Source organism: Mus pahari, chromosome 5 (assembly GCF_900095145.1).
Source record: "Mus pahari chromosome 5, PAHARI_EIJ_v1.1, whole genome shotgun sequence".
NCBI classification, from domain to species: Eukaryota; Metazoa; Chordata; class Mammalia; order Rodentia; family Muridae; genus Mus; species Mus pahari.
Window position 1 is genome coordinate 68348959 of NC_034594.1, and position 17373 is coordinate 68366331.

At 49.7% G+C, this 17373-nt stretch overlaps 1 protein-coding gene across 17 annotated transcripts in view; it reads left to right on the forward strand.

The window, feature by feature from the left end:
• The window catches only part of Lrrfip1 (LRR binding FLII interacting protein 1), a 130392-nt gene continuing 113019 nt past the window's right edge, over positions 1-17373 (forward strand). For 16 of the 17 annotated variants that reach the window (XM_029539324.1, XM_029539325.1, XM_029539326.1 and 13 more), the window contains exon 1: positions 30-161. In XM_029539324.1, coding sequence (XP_029395184.1) covers positions 66-161 — 96 coding nt within the window. In that variant the 5' untranslated portion in view covers positions 30-65. Of the gene's footprint in view, positions 162-17373 lie in introns of all 17 variants that reach the window. The other variant, XM_021197770.1, reaches the window with a different exon arrangement.

Below are 17373 nucleotides of genomic sequence, written 5' to 3' on the forward strand. Positions count from 1 at the left end.
CGGAGCGGGCGGCCGGGCGAGCACGGCTCCGAGACCGGTCCCGCAGCAGCTGTGCGCCGTGGCCGATGGACATGGGCACGCAGGGATCGGGGCGCAAGCGGCTCCCCAACCGGGAGCGGCTGACGGCGGAGGACGACGCGCTGAATCAGATCGCGCGCGAGGTGAGCGAGGCGCGGCCACAGCTGTCAGCGTCCCCCGCGGTCCCCAGCCGTCACCAGTGGTCCCCAGCGGCTGCGCTTTGGGCCGGGCCCCAGGAGCGCTGGGCCCCGGCTTTCATCCACGGCCTGCGGACTACTCGGCACCCGCCACACGCCGGTGGCGCTTCTGCCCTTAGCGCCAGATCTTGGTCCTTGTGGGCCGCTAGTCCCCGGGACTGACTCGGTCGGGCTACCCGGGGCTCAAGGTGGCGGGGTCCTAGACGAGTGGGGGTCCAGTGCCCCTCCTTGTACCGGAAAAGGAGGTTAGACCAACCCTGATGACCAGTTGCGGCCCCAGAAGCCACATGGCCTTTCTGAAATGGCCCCAGTTTGTTGGTAACCATTGCCACACAGGGATCAGCTTGGGAGTAACTTAGGGGTCCCGTGTCTGGACCAGCCTGAGAGCAAGCTAGGGCATGTTTGGACGTTTGATAAAAGTTTCCTGGACAGTTCATTACAACAGCAAACGCGTTTGCTAATGAACTTCTCCTGTGGCAAAGGAGGGCGCATGGGTGTGCGTATCTGCACAAACGCCCGGTTTTCTCCTACAAAGATGCAACCTTTAGGCTGCGGCAGCATGCGTGGCACGTGGAAAGACTAGAGCAAACTGGTAGCAGCCGCTCTGGGGGAGGGGGCCCGACTGGTTAAGACGTAGGGTGGACAAAGGAATCAGAGACATTTGAATTGCCTTTCTGTTCCCTTTGAGTTGAGCGTCCTGTGCCCGCACAAACTAAAATAATGATTTCAAAAAAAAATTTAAATGTCCATGCAGGTGAAACCCAGGCTCCTCCCATCTCTTCAGAGCAGGTTGTGATGGAGAGTTAGCCTACATATTATTTCTGAGTGGAAACACTTGCCAGCAGTTTAGGCTGTGGTTGCGTTGGAGAAGTAGTGGCTTAGGTCTTCTTGTTTGTAGTTGTGAATGCCTGACTTGTTTTACTGGTACCTAGATCTGTGTTTGCAGAACACTGTGTAAAGAAACGGTTTTCTCTGTACCAGACCGGAGAGGACTTTCCAGCAAACTCCTACCCATCCCCTGAAGCCCAGTGTACAAATTCTGCCCTCTTTGAGCCCTTTGACACGTAGCTCTCCCATGTCACCCTAGGCATAAGTCCCTTCCTGTACCTGGAGCAAGTTGGCAGAATGTGCGGAGGCTAGTTGGCCGCCTGTAGAAGATGCCACACAGGCAGGCAGGCAATATCTTATACCAGGAGCTCATTAGAGACAGGTGCACAGTGGGTGATTAATGGTGTTGGTTACAGGACCTTTGGATAAATACAGACCCTTGCTAAATGTAGTGGTTTGAATATAATTTCCTGGTTACAACAGTCTCTTATGTGGGTCTGTGACTACCCAGCAAATAAGTGTGCCTGGGAGAGCCAGAGTGCCCCCATAAATCCCGTTGGTTGCAGGACAAAGGAATGAGAAGATTGGGAGTCTCGTAAGCCAACCTCTTATCGGGTGGTTGGTATAAAAATAGATTGGAAGCAGAGGCCAGGGAATGGTTCTGCCTTACACCCAGGGAGCCACAGTCAGCAGTTAAAAAGACAGGCAGGAGTCAGACTTGAGCTTCCAGACAGGTCGGACCACTCAGCACTGTGCTGGTCTAGGAAAGCTAGCTTCCCAGCTCCCACCCCCTCAGCCTTGTTCTCATCTCTGAAAGAGGGGCAGATTTCCTGAGGCTTTGGGGACAAACAAAGGAACAACAGGCAAAGTATTTCCAACCAACGAGTGATACGAGCGCACCCCCTGAATAAGACAAACCAACGGTGAAAGTCAGCCACAGATGTGGCCCTTACCCAGAGCCAGGGGCATTCAATGAAAAGATTGGAGGGAGCAGGTGATGCTGTCTGCTCTGGTACAAATTGAATTCTGTTGGCCAACTGTGAAGTTAAATCAGTATTCAGATGGCAAATACTGATTTATTGAATGTTCTTATGGACGCTAGCAAAATTGTCTCCGGCTAGGTTTCCAGTTCACTCTTTAATCCATGATCATGGTATCCAACAGCCAATCCTAAACAGCCAAGAGGTAGCAGGAAAACTGGCAAGGATTTGGATCAAAAAGGGGGTCTGGCAATGTGGGTAGAATTATCTTGTCATCCAGCACTGGAGAGGGCAAGCTAGGAGGGTGCTTGCGGACTTGGAGGCCAGTCTGGGCCACAAAGCGAGACGCTATCTCATAAAAAAGAAGAGATGATCAGAACCTGTAGATCAACAGTCCCCGTAGAAGATACCATCTGATCAGAAGGGTCATGGAAGGGTCTGAAGGTTTGGAATGAGAATTCCAGCTAGCAGATAACATCAGAGGCTGCTTCCTGGAGGAAATGGTATCTTGAGCTCACGAAGGGTGTATCTACCAGCCAGACAAAAGCCCTGACCACTTGACCTAGACAAGGGGCACATAGCAGCACAGTATGGGAATCCCAGGCGAGAATGCTGATGCTTGTATCTCAGTACTACAGGCTCCTGTAAGCTGACCCCATCCACAGGCAGAGATGCTGTGTGGAAGTTCACTGACTTTAGCCTCGGCCAAGGGATCATTCCAGGATGGATCCCTGGATTATAGTCCCCTCTGTCTGTATCTCTCTAGAGACCTAGATGCAGCTCTCTGAGGAACTTCTGCAGGTCTCTAGAGTTTTCCTGCTATGAATTCTGAGACCACAGATGACTGGCTTCCATGAAGTCCCTGTGGCAAAAGGAGACAGGACTATCCATGCCTGGCCTGGATCTGGGGAGGACCCCTTGTCCTGTGCACATACCAACTAAGGACAGGGCATCCCTGCCCCGAATCCTTTAGGAAGCTGTATAGGCCTGAGTGGAGGTGGAGTGGTTATAAGAGTGGTAGGAGGAACGGAATGTTGCCTTCAGGAAGACAAGTGGAGACTCTGGGTCAAGGTCATCAGGAGGCCTAGGTCATAGGGGCAAGGGACTCACTCAGGGGAGTGGAACAGGAGTGCAGTTCTGCTGGAGCTATGAAGTTCTCTGAGAAAGAACAGAGCCTTTCAGTGCCCCTTCCCCCACAGTCTGCCTTGTCTCTTTCCATTTCTACAGGTCCTATCTGGCTCCAGCCCAGCAAGTAGACGGGTTGTCATTTAATAGGTAGGCCTTTGGCATATCAGTACTGATTGGATCATCTTTAGGAGGTGAAATTCTAGCATGATGTTGGGGGAAGGGGCCTGCCAGCAATCTCCAGACAGTAGAGCATGGCCTTCTAGGAGGCTGGGAGTGCCGGGTCTCACATCCGGGCAGAGGTGTTGCTGAAGTCTTCAGAAGGTGAATCTCCAGGCTGAGTCTTCCTTCCTCCCATGCGGACCTTCCACCAGGAACTTTGGGGGGGGGGGCGGGGCGGACTTCCCCCTCAGCACTCAGTCCAAGGCTGGTCAGTGTCCTCTCCAGGACTTTCCAATGCCACAGTCGCAGCAGCTGGCTTCATTTGGGTTTGCCCATCATCTTGGGTGGTGAGTTGGTTCCTCCCTCTGTGGCCTACATGAGATGCCTTTCCCCATTCAGCAGGGCAAGACAGGAAGGGGAGGGGGTTCTGGGTGGCCCTCCTAAGAGAGACGCAGATCTGGGGGATGGTCATCATCTGTAAGGTATTAAGAATGGCCATAACTGTCTCTGAAGCCTCTTGTCCAGGGAACCCACTGTGAGTGAATCCTCCCAGCATGTGGTCCAGGAACCCTGAATGTTGAAAGCTCAGAGCCCACCCCCAGCTTCACCCACTGGACCAAAGTTCCTGATACATAGAAGATGTCCCCTCCTCCCCAGCAGAGCTCCTGGGAGAGGCAGCCTGCAGCCATTAGTTCACACTTGTGAGAACAGAGGCTGTCACTCTCCCATCCTGGAGACTTCCTGTCCTAGACTCATAGGCTGGTGGTACCTGTCCATGCTCCCCTGCTGAGCACAGCTTGCCTCTAGGGCTCCTGCAGGAAGCCATTAGCAGCCATGGGCAGGCTGCAGGCTCTTCTCCTGGGGAAACCTGCTGTGAGCACCACTCCTGTGTGTGTGTGTGGGGGGGGGGGGCGCAATCCTACTGAGATAGTCCTTCCACATGCTCTGCTCATCCTCCCAAGCAGGCCCCAGGACTCAGCCTGTGTGCAATGAGCCTGTCTATACACCTGCTTGCTCGAGCTTCAAGGCCATTGGGATTTCGATAGGTTGGGGTATGCTCATGGGGCTAGCTCATTTTAGACCCTTACCTCTGCTACCTTTAGCACCAAGCTGATGTGGCTTTCTTGGATTGAGGGATCTGGGAAGATTGTAGCTATCATGACAGACTCCTGGCCTCTGTCATAGTCCCCATGCCCTAACCCCCCAACTCCCGATGTGACAGCACACTAGGGCCAGCCACTGCCTGAATTCAACAATGGGAGGTAGTTCTTTTTGCTACCCTGCCACTTAACTTCAGTCGGATGCCTTTGTTTCTTAAGACTAGTCAACTCATAAAAACCTAGTGGACATTGACTGGCTGTGCCACCCAGGGTGGTTAGATTATTACTGTAGTCAGGAAGTGATGGTACCCCACCTTCCATAGGGTGGGGGGACATGTGACTGTTCATTGTCCAATGTGAAGAACTTCCTCACCTCAAATGTAGCCATCTTGGGTGGCCCTCCTAAGAGAGAGAGACACAGATCTGGGGGCTGGGCCTCATCTGTGAGGTATTATGAATGGCCAAAGCAGGAGTTCCTGGGCCTGTGAGCTTGGACTGTTGATGTGATTTCCAAAAGATGGAAGAAGCTGAGAGGATTCAGAGTCTCATCTGAACCGCCCTGCTGTCTCTGGTGGCCTCCAGGCCCCACCCGTAGCTATTTCTATCAGAGCCAGCTGTCTCTTCCTCCATCTGTGGAACGTCTAAGTGACTCCTAGCTCCGTGCTCAGCATCGGGGTTTTCCCGTGAAAAGCTGAAGAGACCTTAGACTGAATGGTGACGACCACAGTCCTGGACTGTAGTCAAGGTTGTCACCTGTAAGTCTCATCTAAGTGTGGGACACAAAAGAAGTAGAGGACAACTGTGAGCCAGCCATTCTCAGAAGCTTCCTCCCACAAACATACTAAGTGCCATCAGAAGAGTAGCGTGTTCGTTTAATGTCCTGTCTAAGACTTCACTGCAGATGACAGCCTACGCTCAGGCCAACTTCACCTATCCCTGGGACAGCTGTCCCCAGCTGACCTGTGAGCCCTCGGTGTAACCTTTCATGAGGCAGACACTAGTGGTGTCTGCCTTCCTGTAGCCAGGATTTCCTCCTTTTACGCCCCAGTCTGGAAAGCTTTCATTTTTATCTCAGCAAACGAATATACAGTTTTACTGTCCATGTTCTCAGGCCTTTACCAACACAGCCGGACAGTTCTCTTAATTGTTTTGTAAATTTAGTGATTTTTTTTTTTTAAATTTCTATTTATTTATATGTGCCTGTGGGGATTTATGTGCACCTTGTGCATGTAGGAGGCCAGAAAGTTTTGGATTCTCCGGAACTGGAGTCATAGACAGTTGTAAGCCACCATTCGGGGTGCCAGGAACCAAACCCGGGTCTACTGCGGAAACAATTAGAGGTCTTAAAGCTGATTTATCTCTTTGGTTCCTGAACTGTCCTTTCAATACTTGTTAGACCCTGACACTTCTCTGGTGAGAACATGGCTTCTTACATCACTGTGTGTATTGATTAGAAAGCACTCATGATGTACACAGTCACCAATGTTGCCTCAGTGTCACAGTGAGGAAAGAAATTAAGGCACTGCCCCTTGGTGTTGTTTAACCAAGAGTCCATCCAGATTGGAATTCTCTATTTTGTTCTCCTTTGTCTTCTGTTATCCCTGTCTGCCTGTCAGTCTGAATCTGGGCCTGTCTGAATATTGTCCTGTGAATCTGTCCCTGTGTCTTGGTCTCTATGTGTCTCACAAAGGGCTTTGCTCTGTCTTTTATTGACCAACACAGAATGTATCCCATGGGGAAGGAATGAGGGAACACTCTTACAGAAATCTCTAATAGAGTTTTACAAGGTATTAAGTCACAGACTCCAACTAACCCCAGCTTAGAGGCAGTAGTACAAACATTATTTTTCACTAAGCAATATACAATTATTGTTGGCAACATTAATGGTGGATACTTGGTTTATAAGATTATTTTCAACCTATATTTGCTGTTTTCAGCAAATAATTAGCATAACACACACATTGTTCTCTGGGTCAGGAGCATGGGAGAATACATAATTTAAGATTATAGTTATGCATTAGCTTAGATTATAGAAGGTGGTTACGTGGAAAATCCAAGGCAAGTCAGGTTGATTGTTACATTGCTTTTTTTATTTATTTTTAAAATATTTTTATTTACTTTATATATGTGAGTACACTGTCGCTGTCTTCAGACACATCAGAAGAGGGCATCGGATTCCATTACAGATGGTTGTGAGTCACCATGTGATTGCTGAGAATTGAACTCAGGACTTCTGGAAGAGCAGTCAGTGCTCTTAACCGCTGAGCCATCTCTCCAGCCTGTTACATGGCTTTCTTAAAGGCAGATCAAGCAAATTGGCTGAGTCCACAGTAGGATGTCAGTCCTGAGTATTACATGACCTCAAGGTATATTACTAACAAAATGTGTGTGTGTGTGTGTATGTGTGTGTATGCATATATATTTGACTGTGAGGTCCAGCAAAAGTCCCAGTTTCTAGAGTGTAAAAGATAACTTTCATAAAGGATGCATTGCCACTGTCCTGTAAAAGCCAAATATTTTAATGGGCTCATAAGTCCCTGAATGTCCTGGTGAGTGCCACAGTTTTCACACATATTATGCATATAAGTAGATATTCCATTATTACAGTGCAACTTATAAAACTATTCTTCATAGGTTTATCAAGCTTAGATGCTTTCTGTTGCCTTCCTGGGTTGAAGATTGAGAGTGGGTCTCCGTGGAGACTGGTCGCCATTTCCCCTCATCCTCATCCTGTATTTCTATTGTTGTGGTTAAATAATATACTCATTGGCATAATGTCATGGTAGGTTGAGGGTATTAGATACTAGAATCAGGTTTCATGGGTTCAGATTTGTCCTTTGCTCCATGGTCAAAAGCAATTATACCTTGGACCTCCCATAAGTACAGCAGGAAAATGCTAACAGTTCACTTCCCATGAGGTAGGTGGTTATGAGGGCAAATGAGAGATGTCAGGTAAAGGTCTCAGGGCAATGGCTAAAGTGCGCACAGGAAACGCCAGTGGAAATGACCGTATTACATGCCACCCATCACTTTGGGAGTCAGCCAGCACAAGTAGCTGTTTCTTTTTATTTAAACTGCTTGCCTGTTCCCATATCTATGATCTGTAATTCTTCAAAGTCTTAACAAACCCCTTATGGTTCTGTTTTGTAATGTAATTAGACAAGTCAGACCATCATCCCATTCTCTCAATTCCCCACAACCCTCCCAGTCAGGTCTGGGTGTCCTTGGGCTTTGACCCTCTCAGCTCTCCGTCCCTTCTTATAGCTCTGAAGGGTAGATCCTTTTGCCTTTTTGGTGGAGGGGCTGAGGGGTGTGAGTCCCTGTTTCCTGGATTGCAAGTGTCTTTTTTGGCTCTAAACTGGGTTTTTCTGGAACATGTCCTTCTGAACAAGGGTACCCTTTTCCAAATATTTGCAGGTCTACAAAAGCCTCCTATTCTACCCTCCCACTTGATTGATAGTTTGGTTGTATATAGAGGTCTAGGTTAAAAATAAGTTTCCAAAGAATGTCAATGGTTTCTCTGTATCCTTTGAAGTGGTTTCCAATTGGCATTGTTAATTGAAAAGAACCCTGTGCAGAAAGTGAAGGTGGCACTTGGTCCTCTGTGGGGGAAAGGCTGCAATTTGTCAGCATTTGCTTGAAGAAACACCGGCAGAGCCACAGCAGAGGAGCCTGGGAAGTAGCGAAAGCAGGTTTGTCAAGGACATGCCTGTATTACCTACTAAGCCAGTGAGTCAGTGTGGAAAAGCAAAATTAAAAATTAGTTTCTGCCATCATCTTAGGGCCTCTTCCTATTTTATTCTAGCATTGAGGGTTGCTTTGAGAACTTTAGTCCCTCCCACGGTGTCACCCTTATAACTGCTTTTATTCTCTGGCCCCTGTAGCAGTCACTGTTCTTCCCATCCCAGGCTTTTCTCATAAGTATCGAGCATGACTGGCTTCATTCAATCTGGAAATGACTATCCAGAAGTTTTGTGACATTTCTGGTGTCCCCACCCCACCAACCAGCCCTCATCTCTCTTCTGAGCACAATGCCTGATCTTCCTTTTGTTCTTTCTACATCTCTGTCTTTTGTTAGATCATCTGGAACAGAATTCAAGTTAATCTACTCCTACTAGATATACCTGAACTATATTTAATTTTAATTTCTTGAGGTGTCCCTCCTGCCCCTTATCCTTTCCCCCCTTTGTGATTCTTCCTTTTAAATTGTGTTTTACTGTGTAGTTATTTATTTTGAGACATAAATCAGATCTGCCTTGAGATTATGGAACTCCTCCTGCTTCTGCCTTCTAATTGCTGGGATTAGAAGTGTGTGCCACTGTACTCAGATCACACTGATTTATGTGTGTGTGTGTGTGTGTGTGTGTGTGTGTGTGTGTGTGTACGCACGCACGTGCATGCACACATGCACAACCCACAGGGCAAATGTCAGAAGATAATGTGTGTGAGTCACCTCTCTCCACCATTCAAATTGAGGGATGAAACTCAAGTTGTCAGTCTAGGAACACATGTATTTACCCACTGAGCCATCTGATCAGCCCCCATTTTCTCCTCTCTCTCTCTCTCTTCTTTTCTACAAATACAGAGTCTCAGTATGTAGTCTAGGTTGGTCTTGAACTCACTATCTTCCTACAGAACCGATAAATCATTCATTAGTTTGGAGATTTAAAAAAAGTAAATTTTTTGAGCTGGATTTAGGGATATACACCTGTGATATTAACCCTTGAAAAACAGAAGTCGTAGGATTGCTACAAGTTCAAGGCCAGCTTGGGTTACATAGCAAGTTTTAGGATGGCCAAGGTGATCGAGCAAGACCTTTTTCTCAAAATAGAATAATGGGGTGGAGGGGGGAAGGAGAGGGAGGGAGGGAGGGAGGGAGAGAGAGAGAGAGAGAGAGAGAGAGAGAGAGGAAAAGAAAGAAAAAAATCCAACAAAATAACAGTTAAAAAAAAAAAGATTTTTCTGACATTAGGCATTGAGATTCATCAATTCTTTCATTGGTTTGTCAAGTTCTCTAAGACCTGAGATACACCTGGGGTTGGGTAATGTGATCCAGCCTTGGCCGGGGTAAACTCTTAGGTCAGCAGTGTGTGAGAGCCAGGAACAGTCAGCATTGAGCCGCTGCTGCCTTCCATCAGGATTTCCACTCCCTTCTTGGTATGATTCACCAAACAGCTCACATGTTGCCCGGAGCTCACACGCTGTTCATCCAGTCCAGGGACTCACGCTGTCTGGGGGCTCACACACAGTCAGGGGGCTCACACACCGTCCAGTCTAGGAACTCACCCGCCGCCTGGGGGCTCACACGCCGTCCATTCCTCTTTTCACCCTTTCCCATGCTGCATTGCTACCCTTGTCCTTGGTTTCTTTCTTTCTTTCTTTCTTTTTTTCTTACTTCCTACCATCTTCTATGACATTCCTCATCTGGGAAGATACAGGGAGAGCCAGGCTGACAGTCCCGGAAGTTGGATCCCCAAGCAGACTGCGTGGGGAACATGGCTATCCCAAAGATCCTGAGATGCTTCTCGCTGCCTCTGGCACAATTGCCTTCTCTCATTCCGAGCGGCCTGGCCTGTGGGTTATCCTGGTTGTGGTGGGAATTGTCTGTGTTTCTGAAGGCTATCATCACAAGAGCCACGGTCCGTCCTTGATCACTGTTGAGCAGTTGCAGTGTGTCAGCGCAGTTGAGGACCTCCATTCTCAATTGTTTTGAATCAGATCGAAGTAGCCACATAGCCAACAGCCACTGTGCTGGCAAAGGCCCCATAGCTCTGGAGCAATGACTTATCCCTTATGGAGCTATATTATAATAGGCATAGCCCATAATTTGAAATCCCAACTGAATTTTCTCAAGCCATGTATCACTCATGATCTGGCACAGAAGTAGAGGAAAATGATGTACAGGTGTGTGTGTGTGGGGGGGTTAGCCTGTGGTCCTGCTTTGCCTGAGGCACGCTTGTGGAAAGGATAGTGTTCATCCCATCCCTTCTGTGAAAGAGGAACAGTACTGCTGGAAAGTGATGGAGTTTGTTATGCATCTCTTAGCAGGTATTACTACTGAAAGAGGTGGACATTTCCTACTTGCATGTGGCTCGGGATGATAAGCAGGTGGCCTTGGTGCTTTGCGTCCAGTTGGGATGTGGCCAGGGATCCAGGACCAGGGCTGAAACTCTTCCTCCTATGTAAAAGGATAGAGCAGGGTGAGGACAGAGAGGTTGCGTGTTACTGGGTTGATCTTGAACTGAAGAGCCTCCTGCTTCAGGATGCTGGGATCCCAGGCCCATACCACTACATCTGGCTTTGCGGCTGTGGTTTAACTGCATACATAGCTTAGCGTCCACACACCTGTGGGCTTCCCTGGCTCTGAGTATGAGAGCGGGGAACAGCTATGATTTGGGTTTGGAGTGAGCACACACATGCACACACACTCATACACACTCATACACACTCACACACACTCACACACAGGGCTGATATATTGAAGGGTTCATCCTTAGTTGCTGGTATTATTTGAAGAAGGGGTCTTCTTAGAAGCTTTAGTGGGTGGGGCCTAACTGAAGGAAGCAGAGCAGAAGGGTGTGTCTTTGGAGGCTGTCTTTTGTCTGAGGGTCTTCCTCTGTCTCTTACTCTCTGTTAGGTGCCTATTGTGAAGTAGGAAGCTTTGACTACACGGTGCCACCACCACATGCTTGTCCTCAGAATCGTGACCCAAGGCTCATACCCCAACTCCCCAGATGTCTTCCTCATTCCCTTAAGTTGTGATAGCAGGTATTTCGTCTTAGTTGAAGCCTACTGATGCTGTCCTTTGCACAGAGGACCCCTGTATCCAGTCTCAATACTGTATTAGTATCACTTCTGTTTCTTCATCCTCAGTTTAAGTCAGCAGGAGGATCCACTCTGGTTCCCCATAGGACCCCCTCCTCAAGTAGCCTAGGTGAGTGCCTGTCTTGAGTGACCCAGACCTTACAGGCCAGGCTTGTTCACAACTGTTTATCTTTGGGCTCATCTGACCTCTTAGAAGTTACCAAACTCCCTCCCCATTTTTAGCCCATGCCTCCACCCAGCCAGCGTGGCTGTCACAGGGGTCGAGAGGGGGTGATGGGCTTCTCACTCCTTGTTTCGGTTTCTGATGTCTCTGTTCATACTTTGGGGTTCCTCAGTCTAGATGCTATTGGCTTTGGGGACCAGCTTATACCCTCTTGTGGGGGCTTTTGTGTATACCATAGAAGGCTCAGCACAGCAACACCTCCAGTTTCTGATCAGCAGACGCCAGTAACTCCATCTCCATGGTGGTGATAGGGGACCATGTCTCCAGATGTTGTCAGATGGCTTCTGGGGGAGAAGAACACTGATTTAGGCATTGCCTCCTCTCTGTCAAGTGTGTGCCTTGAGCCCGGATACTACGGAAGCCTGATGCTCTACTCTGTCAGGGTGAATGGCTGTTCTCTGGGACAGGAAGGATGGTCAGCTAATTTTTTTGTATTTCCTCCATCGGACCTTCTGCAAAGTTGTGGAGAAGGAACCATTATCCTGGAGTCAGGGAGTGGGCTGGGCTGGGAGGGAGGTGGGGCAGTTCTAGAAGTCAGCTTTGGATTCTGGAAGTGGAGGCCTCAGCTGCAAACTTGATGGCACTTGGCTCTGTTCCAGAAGTATGGAGGCATTGCCTGTGGGGGACTGGTAGAGCGGTATACTGCAGACTGAGTAGCAATAGCTTGGATGTTGGCTGTTCACAGTCCTGGGTGCTGCAGGTTCAAGGTCAAGGTGTATTCAGGTACAACCTTGGTCTGCTACATCAGCTGCCCACTTGAAATCCAGGTACGGTGGCAGAGGGAAAATGGGACACGTCCCAACTCAGCGTGACATGTGACGGTGGCGCCGGGGGCCCATTACTCAACCCAGAAGGGCACAGATACGGGACAACAAATGATCAATGACAGCTACCTTTCCGCAGGATTAAAATTGTCCCCATGCCTGCTACAAAGCTGAGCTTCTTAAAATAGACGCTGGGTTACTGTCTTCCCAGAATCCCCACCCCATCGCCCTGGAGTCCCTGCAGCTCCCGTCTTGGCTCTTTCCTCATGCCTCCATATTCCCAGAATGCACTGTGCAGCCTCCACCCCTCCTGTTAGCCGAGACGGGACTGTGCACACAGCACTGTCTGGTCGAGGACCCACCCTTGCTCTACCCGGGGGCTGACCGTCCATTCCCTTAGCCAGTGGGGTGCCAGTCACCCTGGGCTGCAGAACAGGACAGGAAGACCTTGCTAATGCTCTTCCACAGTGGTTCTCCACTTTTCTAATGCTATAACCCTTTAAATACAGTTCCTTGTGTTGTGGTGACCCCCTCCCCAACAACCATAAAATTATTTTTGTTGCTACTTCATAACTGTAGTTTTGCTAGTTATGAATCACCATGTAAATATCCGTGTTTTCTGATGATCTTAGGTGACCCCCATGAAAGAGGCCCCAACCCACAGGTTGAGAACCACCTCTAGCATATTTGCCTTAGTCACTTGTACTTGAGAGGGAAGCGCACACCGACTCTCCCTCTCGATGACTGAAAACCCCGCTTTAGTGTGAAGCTAATTCTCGCCCCCCCCCCACACACACACCTTTTTTTAAAAACTTGGATAAAGTTTAAAGTTCCAGCTTTAGTTTCTTTTTCCAAGGCCTCCTTCCCTAGAGCAGGAGAGCTGATAATCAGTGCTCCCGGGTACTGTGGGGACAGGATGAGGGCCACATCCCAGCGGCTAGCAGTTTCTAAAAGTGTTCCTCAGGAGTGAGGAACGGTAACAGGCCACGACCCTCAGGGTGGTCACTCTGTATCCCACACAGTTTTTATTCTGCTCTTTAAAGTCCAGAGTGATTTCAGATGAGGCCCACCATCCCTCACCCGTCCCTGGAAGGCTCCCTATACCTCATCTTCAATAGCTTTCCCTTTGAGTCCCCACAGGGTCCCATAACCATGGGTTTTTCTCAGTGTGTGAACGGACCCCAGCTCTGCTTCCAGCTGTGTCTGTATCTCTGACTCCCTGGAGGCCCTGGGGTCTGACGCTGTAGGCGGAAGGCAGGAGCCACTAAGAGGGGTCATGATTGACATGCATCCACAGCCCAGGGCTGTCTTAGTCAAAGAATACGCTATCTCCTCCCTCCTTCATCTGCTGGCTTTCCTCCTGAAATGTGTCCCTTCCCCAGCTTCCTCTCCTTAGTTAGTGGGCTGTTGTCACCTCTTCCCCTTCCCCCACCATCACCCTGAGCCCTCCAAGCTGCCCAGCCCAGTGATTGGTGGGCCTCCTGCTGCCAAGGTACCACCGGTGGGAGAAAGGCAGTCAGAGGCTTAGAGTGGATTCCTATTTGGTTTGTGGACACTAACGTATGTTGGGAACATTTATGAATATACTGTTCTTTTCCCAGTCTCTGTTGAAGTCCATGCATGGGTGGATGGAGTGATTCTTATGGCTAGCCCATTCTTAATCGTCACAGCTCCTCAGTTCTCAGCACACTCAGGAACTGCAGACTCTGCCCTTTAGCTTCCTCAGAGGTCACCAGCAAAGGGCCAGCAACCCCAGAAACCACAGTTGTCCCTGTGGCCAAGGCCTTTGGGCTCTCTTGCTGTGAGAACTTTTCCTCCCAGCTCCCCAGTCCAGCAGTGTCCCCTAAGAGGCTCCCTGGGTCACGCCGAGTCTTTCATGGAGAAGGACTTGGGCTCCACAGTTCCCATGCGCTAGCTTTGCCATCCCCGATGAAGCCACAGGGCCACTGAGCCCCAGTGCTCCCTCCTGAGGGATGGAGGCTGTCATAAAATCATGGCACATGTGAGCTGGTATGAATGTCATATGTGTGGTGAACCTGCTCTTCGTGCACACCCTCAGAAATTGTACCGGACATCGTGCCAGCCACAGACATGTGTGTGCAATGGTCACCTGCCTGTCATCTGTGCTTAAAGAGGTAGAGGGCTGATGCCTGTCCCCAGGTCAAAACTCTTCTCAAGACTGGAAATTCCAGGTGCCTCTTTCCCCTTGAGACTCCGGGTTTCTGCACCCAGGTTCTCCCTCAGGCTCCTGGCTATAGGTTCTACGCTAGGACCCAGGTCCTGCTACTTCAGGTCGTGCTGTAGAATCTAGACTCCTTGTTCCTTTCAAGACTTCAAGCTTTGGGTTTCAGGTTCTACCTCAGACTTGGCTCCAAGCTTCAGGCTGTCTGACTAGGTTAGGGAAAGGCATCTTTGAGGTGGTGTCTTAGTCAGGGTTTCTATTCCTGCACAAACATCATGACCAAGAAGCAGTTGGAGAGGAAAGGGTTTATTCCACTTACATTTTCCACATTGCTGTTTATCACCAAAGGAAGTCAGGACTGGAACTCAAGCAGGTCAGAAAGCAGGAGCTGATGCAGAAGCCATGGAGGGATGTTCTTTACTGGCTTGCTTCCNCTGGCTTGCTCAGCTTGCTCTCTTATAGAACCCAAGACTACCAGCCCAGAGATGGTCCCACCCACAAGGGGCCCTCCCCTCTTGGTCACTAATTGAGAAACTGCCCTGCAGCTGGATCTCATGGAGGCATTTCCCCAACTGAAGCTCCTTTCTCTGTGATAACTCCAGCTGTGTCAATTTGACACAAAACTAGCCAGTACAGGTGGGATATCAGCCACCTGCTCGCCTCCCAGAATTCACACGGGTCCAAAAGGGAACACAGTTGGGCTAACACATACCAGCCCTAAAGAGCCGCAGAGGTTTTATGCTTGCCTGTGTCTGTTGCTGGGCATGGGCAGCGTGCTCACTGGCTCCAGAGGTTTGTTGTTCTCAGAGCTCTGACTGTGCTGGAACTCATTATGTAGACCAGGCTGGCCTTGAACTCACAGAGATTAACTTGCCACGGCCTCCCGAGTGCTGGGAGTCCAGGCGTGCACCACCACTCCCAGCTTGCATTGCTCTTTACAGAACACTCTCTAAGCTTCTTTGGCAATGTCCTTGCTGTTTCCTGTAGCTGAAAAGCCGGTCCAGGCCTGGAATGTCCCTCAGGAAGGCAGGGGCTGGCTGGAAGTGTGGCAGGAAACACCAAAGCCTGTACATGCCTATGTATGGCCTTCCCCGGCCTTGGAGGCCCTGGTCCATTCAGGTTCAGGTGGAGATGGGGAAGAAATGCACTGGAGTTGCCATCTCCATGACGACCTCAGATGCCCTGGAACATCAGGGTTATACTAGCTGGTCAGGGAGGAGCCTCAGTTAGGCTGGAAGGGCTGTCCTCAGCCCACTCAGGCCTCCGTGGAATGTCTCCAAGCTTCAGTGTTGCCTGGTGGGACTCCTTCTGTGTGACTGTTCAGTCTGTACCACATGAGGGGGAGCACAGCATGAGTCTTGTGTTACACAAGCCACAGGGTCCTGCCCCCACCAACCAGAGCCTAGCACACATTTGTGCTCGCGCGCTCTCTCTCTCTCTCTCTCTCTCTCCCCTTCCCTTCCTCCTTCTCTCCTTGCCTCCTCTCATGTATTATACAGATGTAAATTGTATATCAAAACCACATGTTCCATTTGGGATGGGTTGCAAGTATGACTCCTAGATGGCTCCATCCCTCCGATGTGGCTGTCACAGGAGCATCTCTGAGACAGTATCTGGAAAGTTGTTTAGCCCAATTCTGAGAAAGCATAACATGTTGCAAGGGAGCCTAGAGATGTGGCTGGCACTTCTGACCCAATGGTTCTCAAAATGTGACCTCCAGGCACAGGGCCTCCCTCACCTGGAAGCAGCTAGTCATGTTGGATCCAGAGCCCTAGGTGGGATGGGGCTTGTGCGGTATACCTGCTGGGTGTGAGGAGCCCTGACCATCAGGACTGTCTGCTTGGGGTGGATGGAGGACCTGCTCATCCTGTATCTCCATCATCCTCTATCTCCATCATCCTGTATCTCCTTGAATTGATGCAGCCTCTTTTTGCTCATTAATGAGTTCCGTTGTGGTTGTTGCTGGGACCATAGACCCAAGGCTGCCAAAAGCTGCCTGCTGAGGAACTGCCCAATCATAGCACTTTTCTGAGGCAGAGCCTGGTGGTGGACCTCACCCTCCGGGTGGCTCTTATCACCCAACAGATGCTGGTCCCTGAATTCCTGAATGAATAAGCCTTCAAAGTAATATCTGGAGGCTCTACTTCGTTAAAACCAGATGTGTATCGTGTGGGTAGCTGAAGATGCACCAGGAGCCTAGGGTAGCAGGAGCCAAGCTGGTACAGGACCAGTTCTACGGCCTGAGCTTTGGTCCACTGCATGTTAGAAGGTGGTTTGTGACCTCATCTCCCTTCATGTGATATAGGATGGAGAGTGGAAAGTTATAGCAAGACACTAACCCTTTTTTGTCCACTCCTAAAATTCCTGGCACCCCATTTCCATGACTTCTTTCCTGGCATTGGCCTGCTGGCTTTCTTGTAATATTGCACACGGGGGAAAAAAAAATTCTTTCCAACAATCCAGGGGAGGGGCCTGTGACCTCACTAGGGGCTGTGTGGGTGATCAGGCCGCCTTGCACGTTGCCAGTGTGTTGAGATCCCACACCCTAAAAAGGCATTTATTGTGTCCAGGAAGGCTCCTGCCTCGGATGGTGGCACTCACCCAGGGGCTGAAGTCATTTGGACCCTGTATGGAACATTCTCCTGTGTGGCTGCCCTGCTGGGGCGAAGCACTTGAATTGCAGGAATTTCAATGTATTAATAGACCCTGCCAGGTGCAATAAATAGCTGCCTTTGCCCGACCTTCACCTCTCACAGCACTGAGCTTCTGAGAGGCCCTGCACACCCCTGGAGTAACAGAACGCATGTGAGGGAGGGGTCTCCCTGAGAGAGACAGGCAATGGTGGGCTGTGCCCCTCAGATGAAAACAAAAAATGAAAAAAAGGTTGAAGATGTGTCTCAGGAAAGCAGAAAATCAGCTAGGCTAATCCACCCCCCACCTCCATTCCTCACCCTCCCATCCCCCATCCC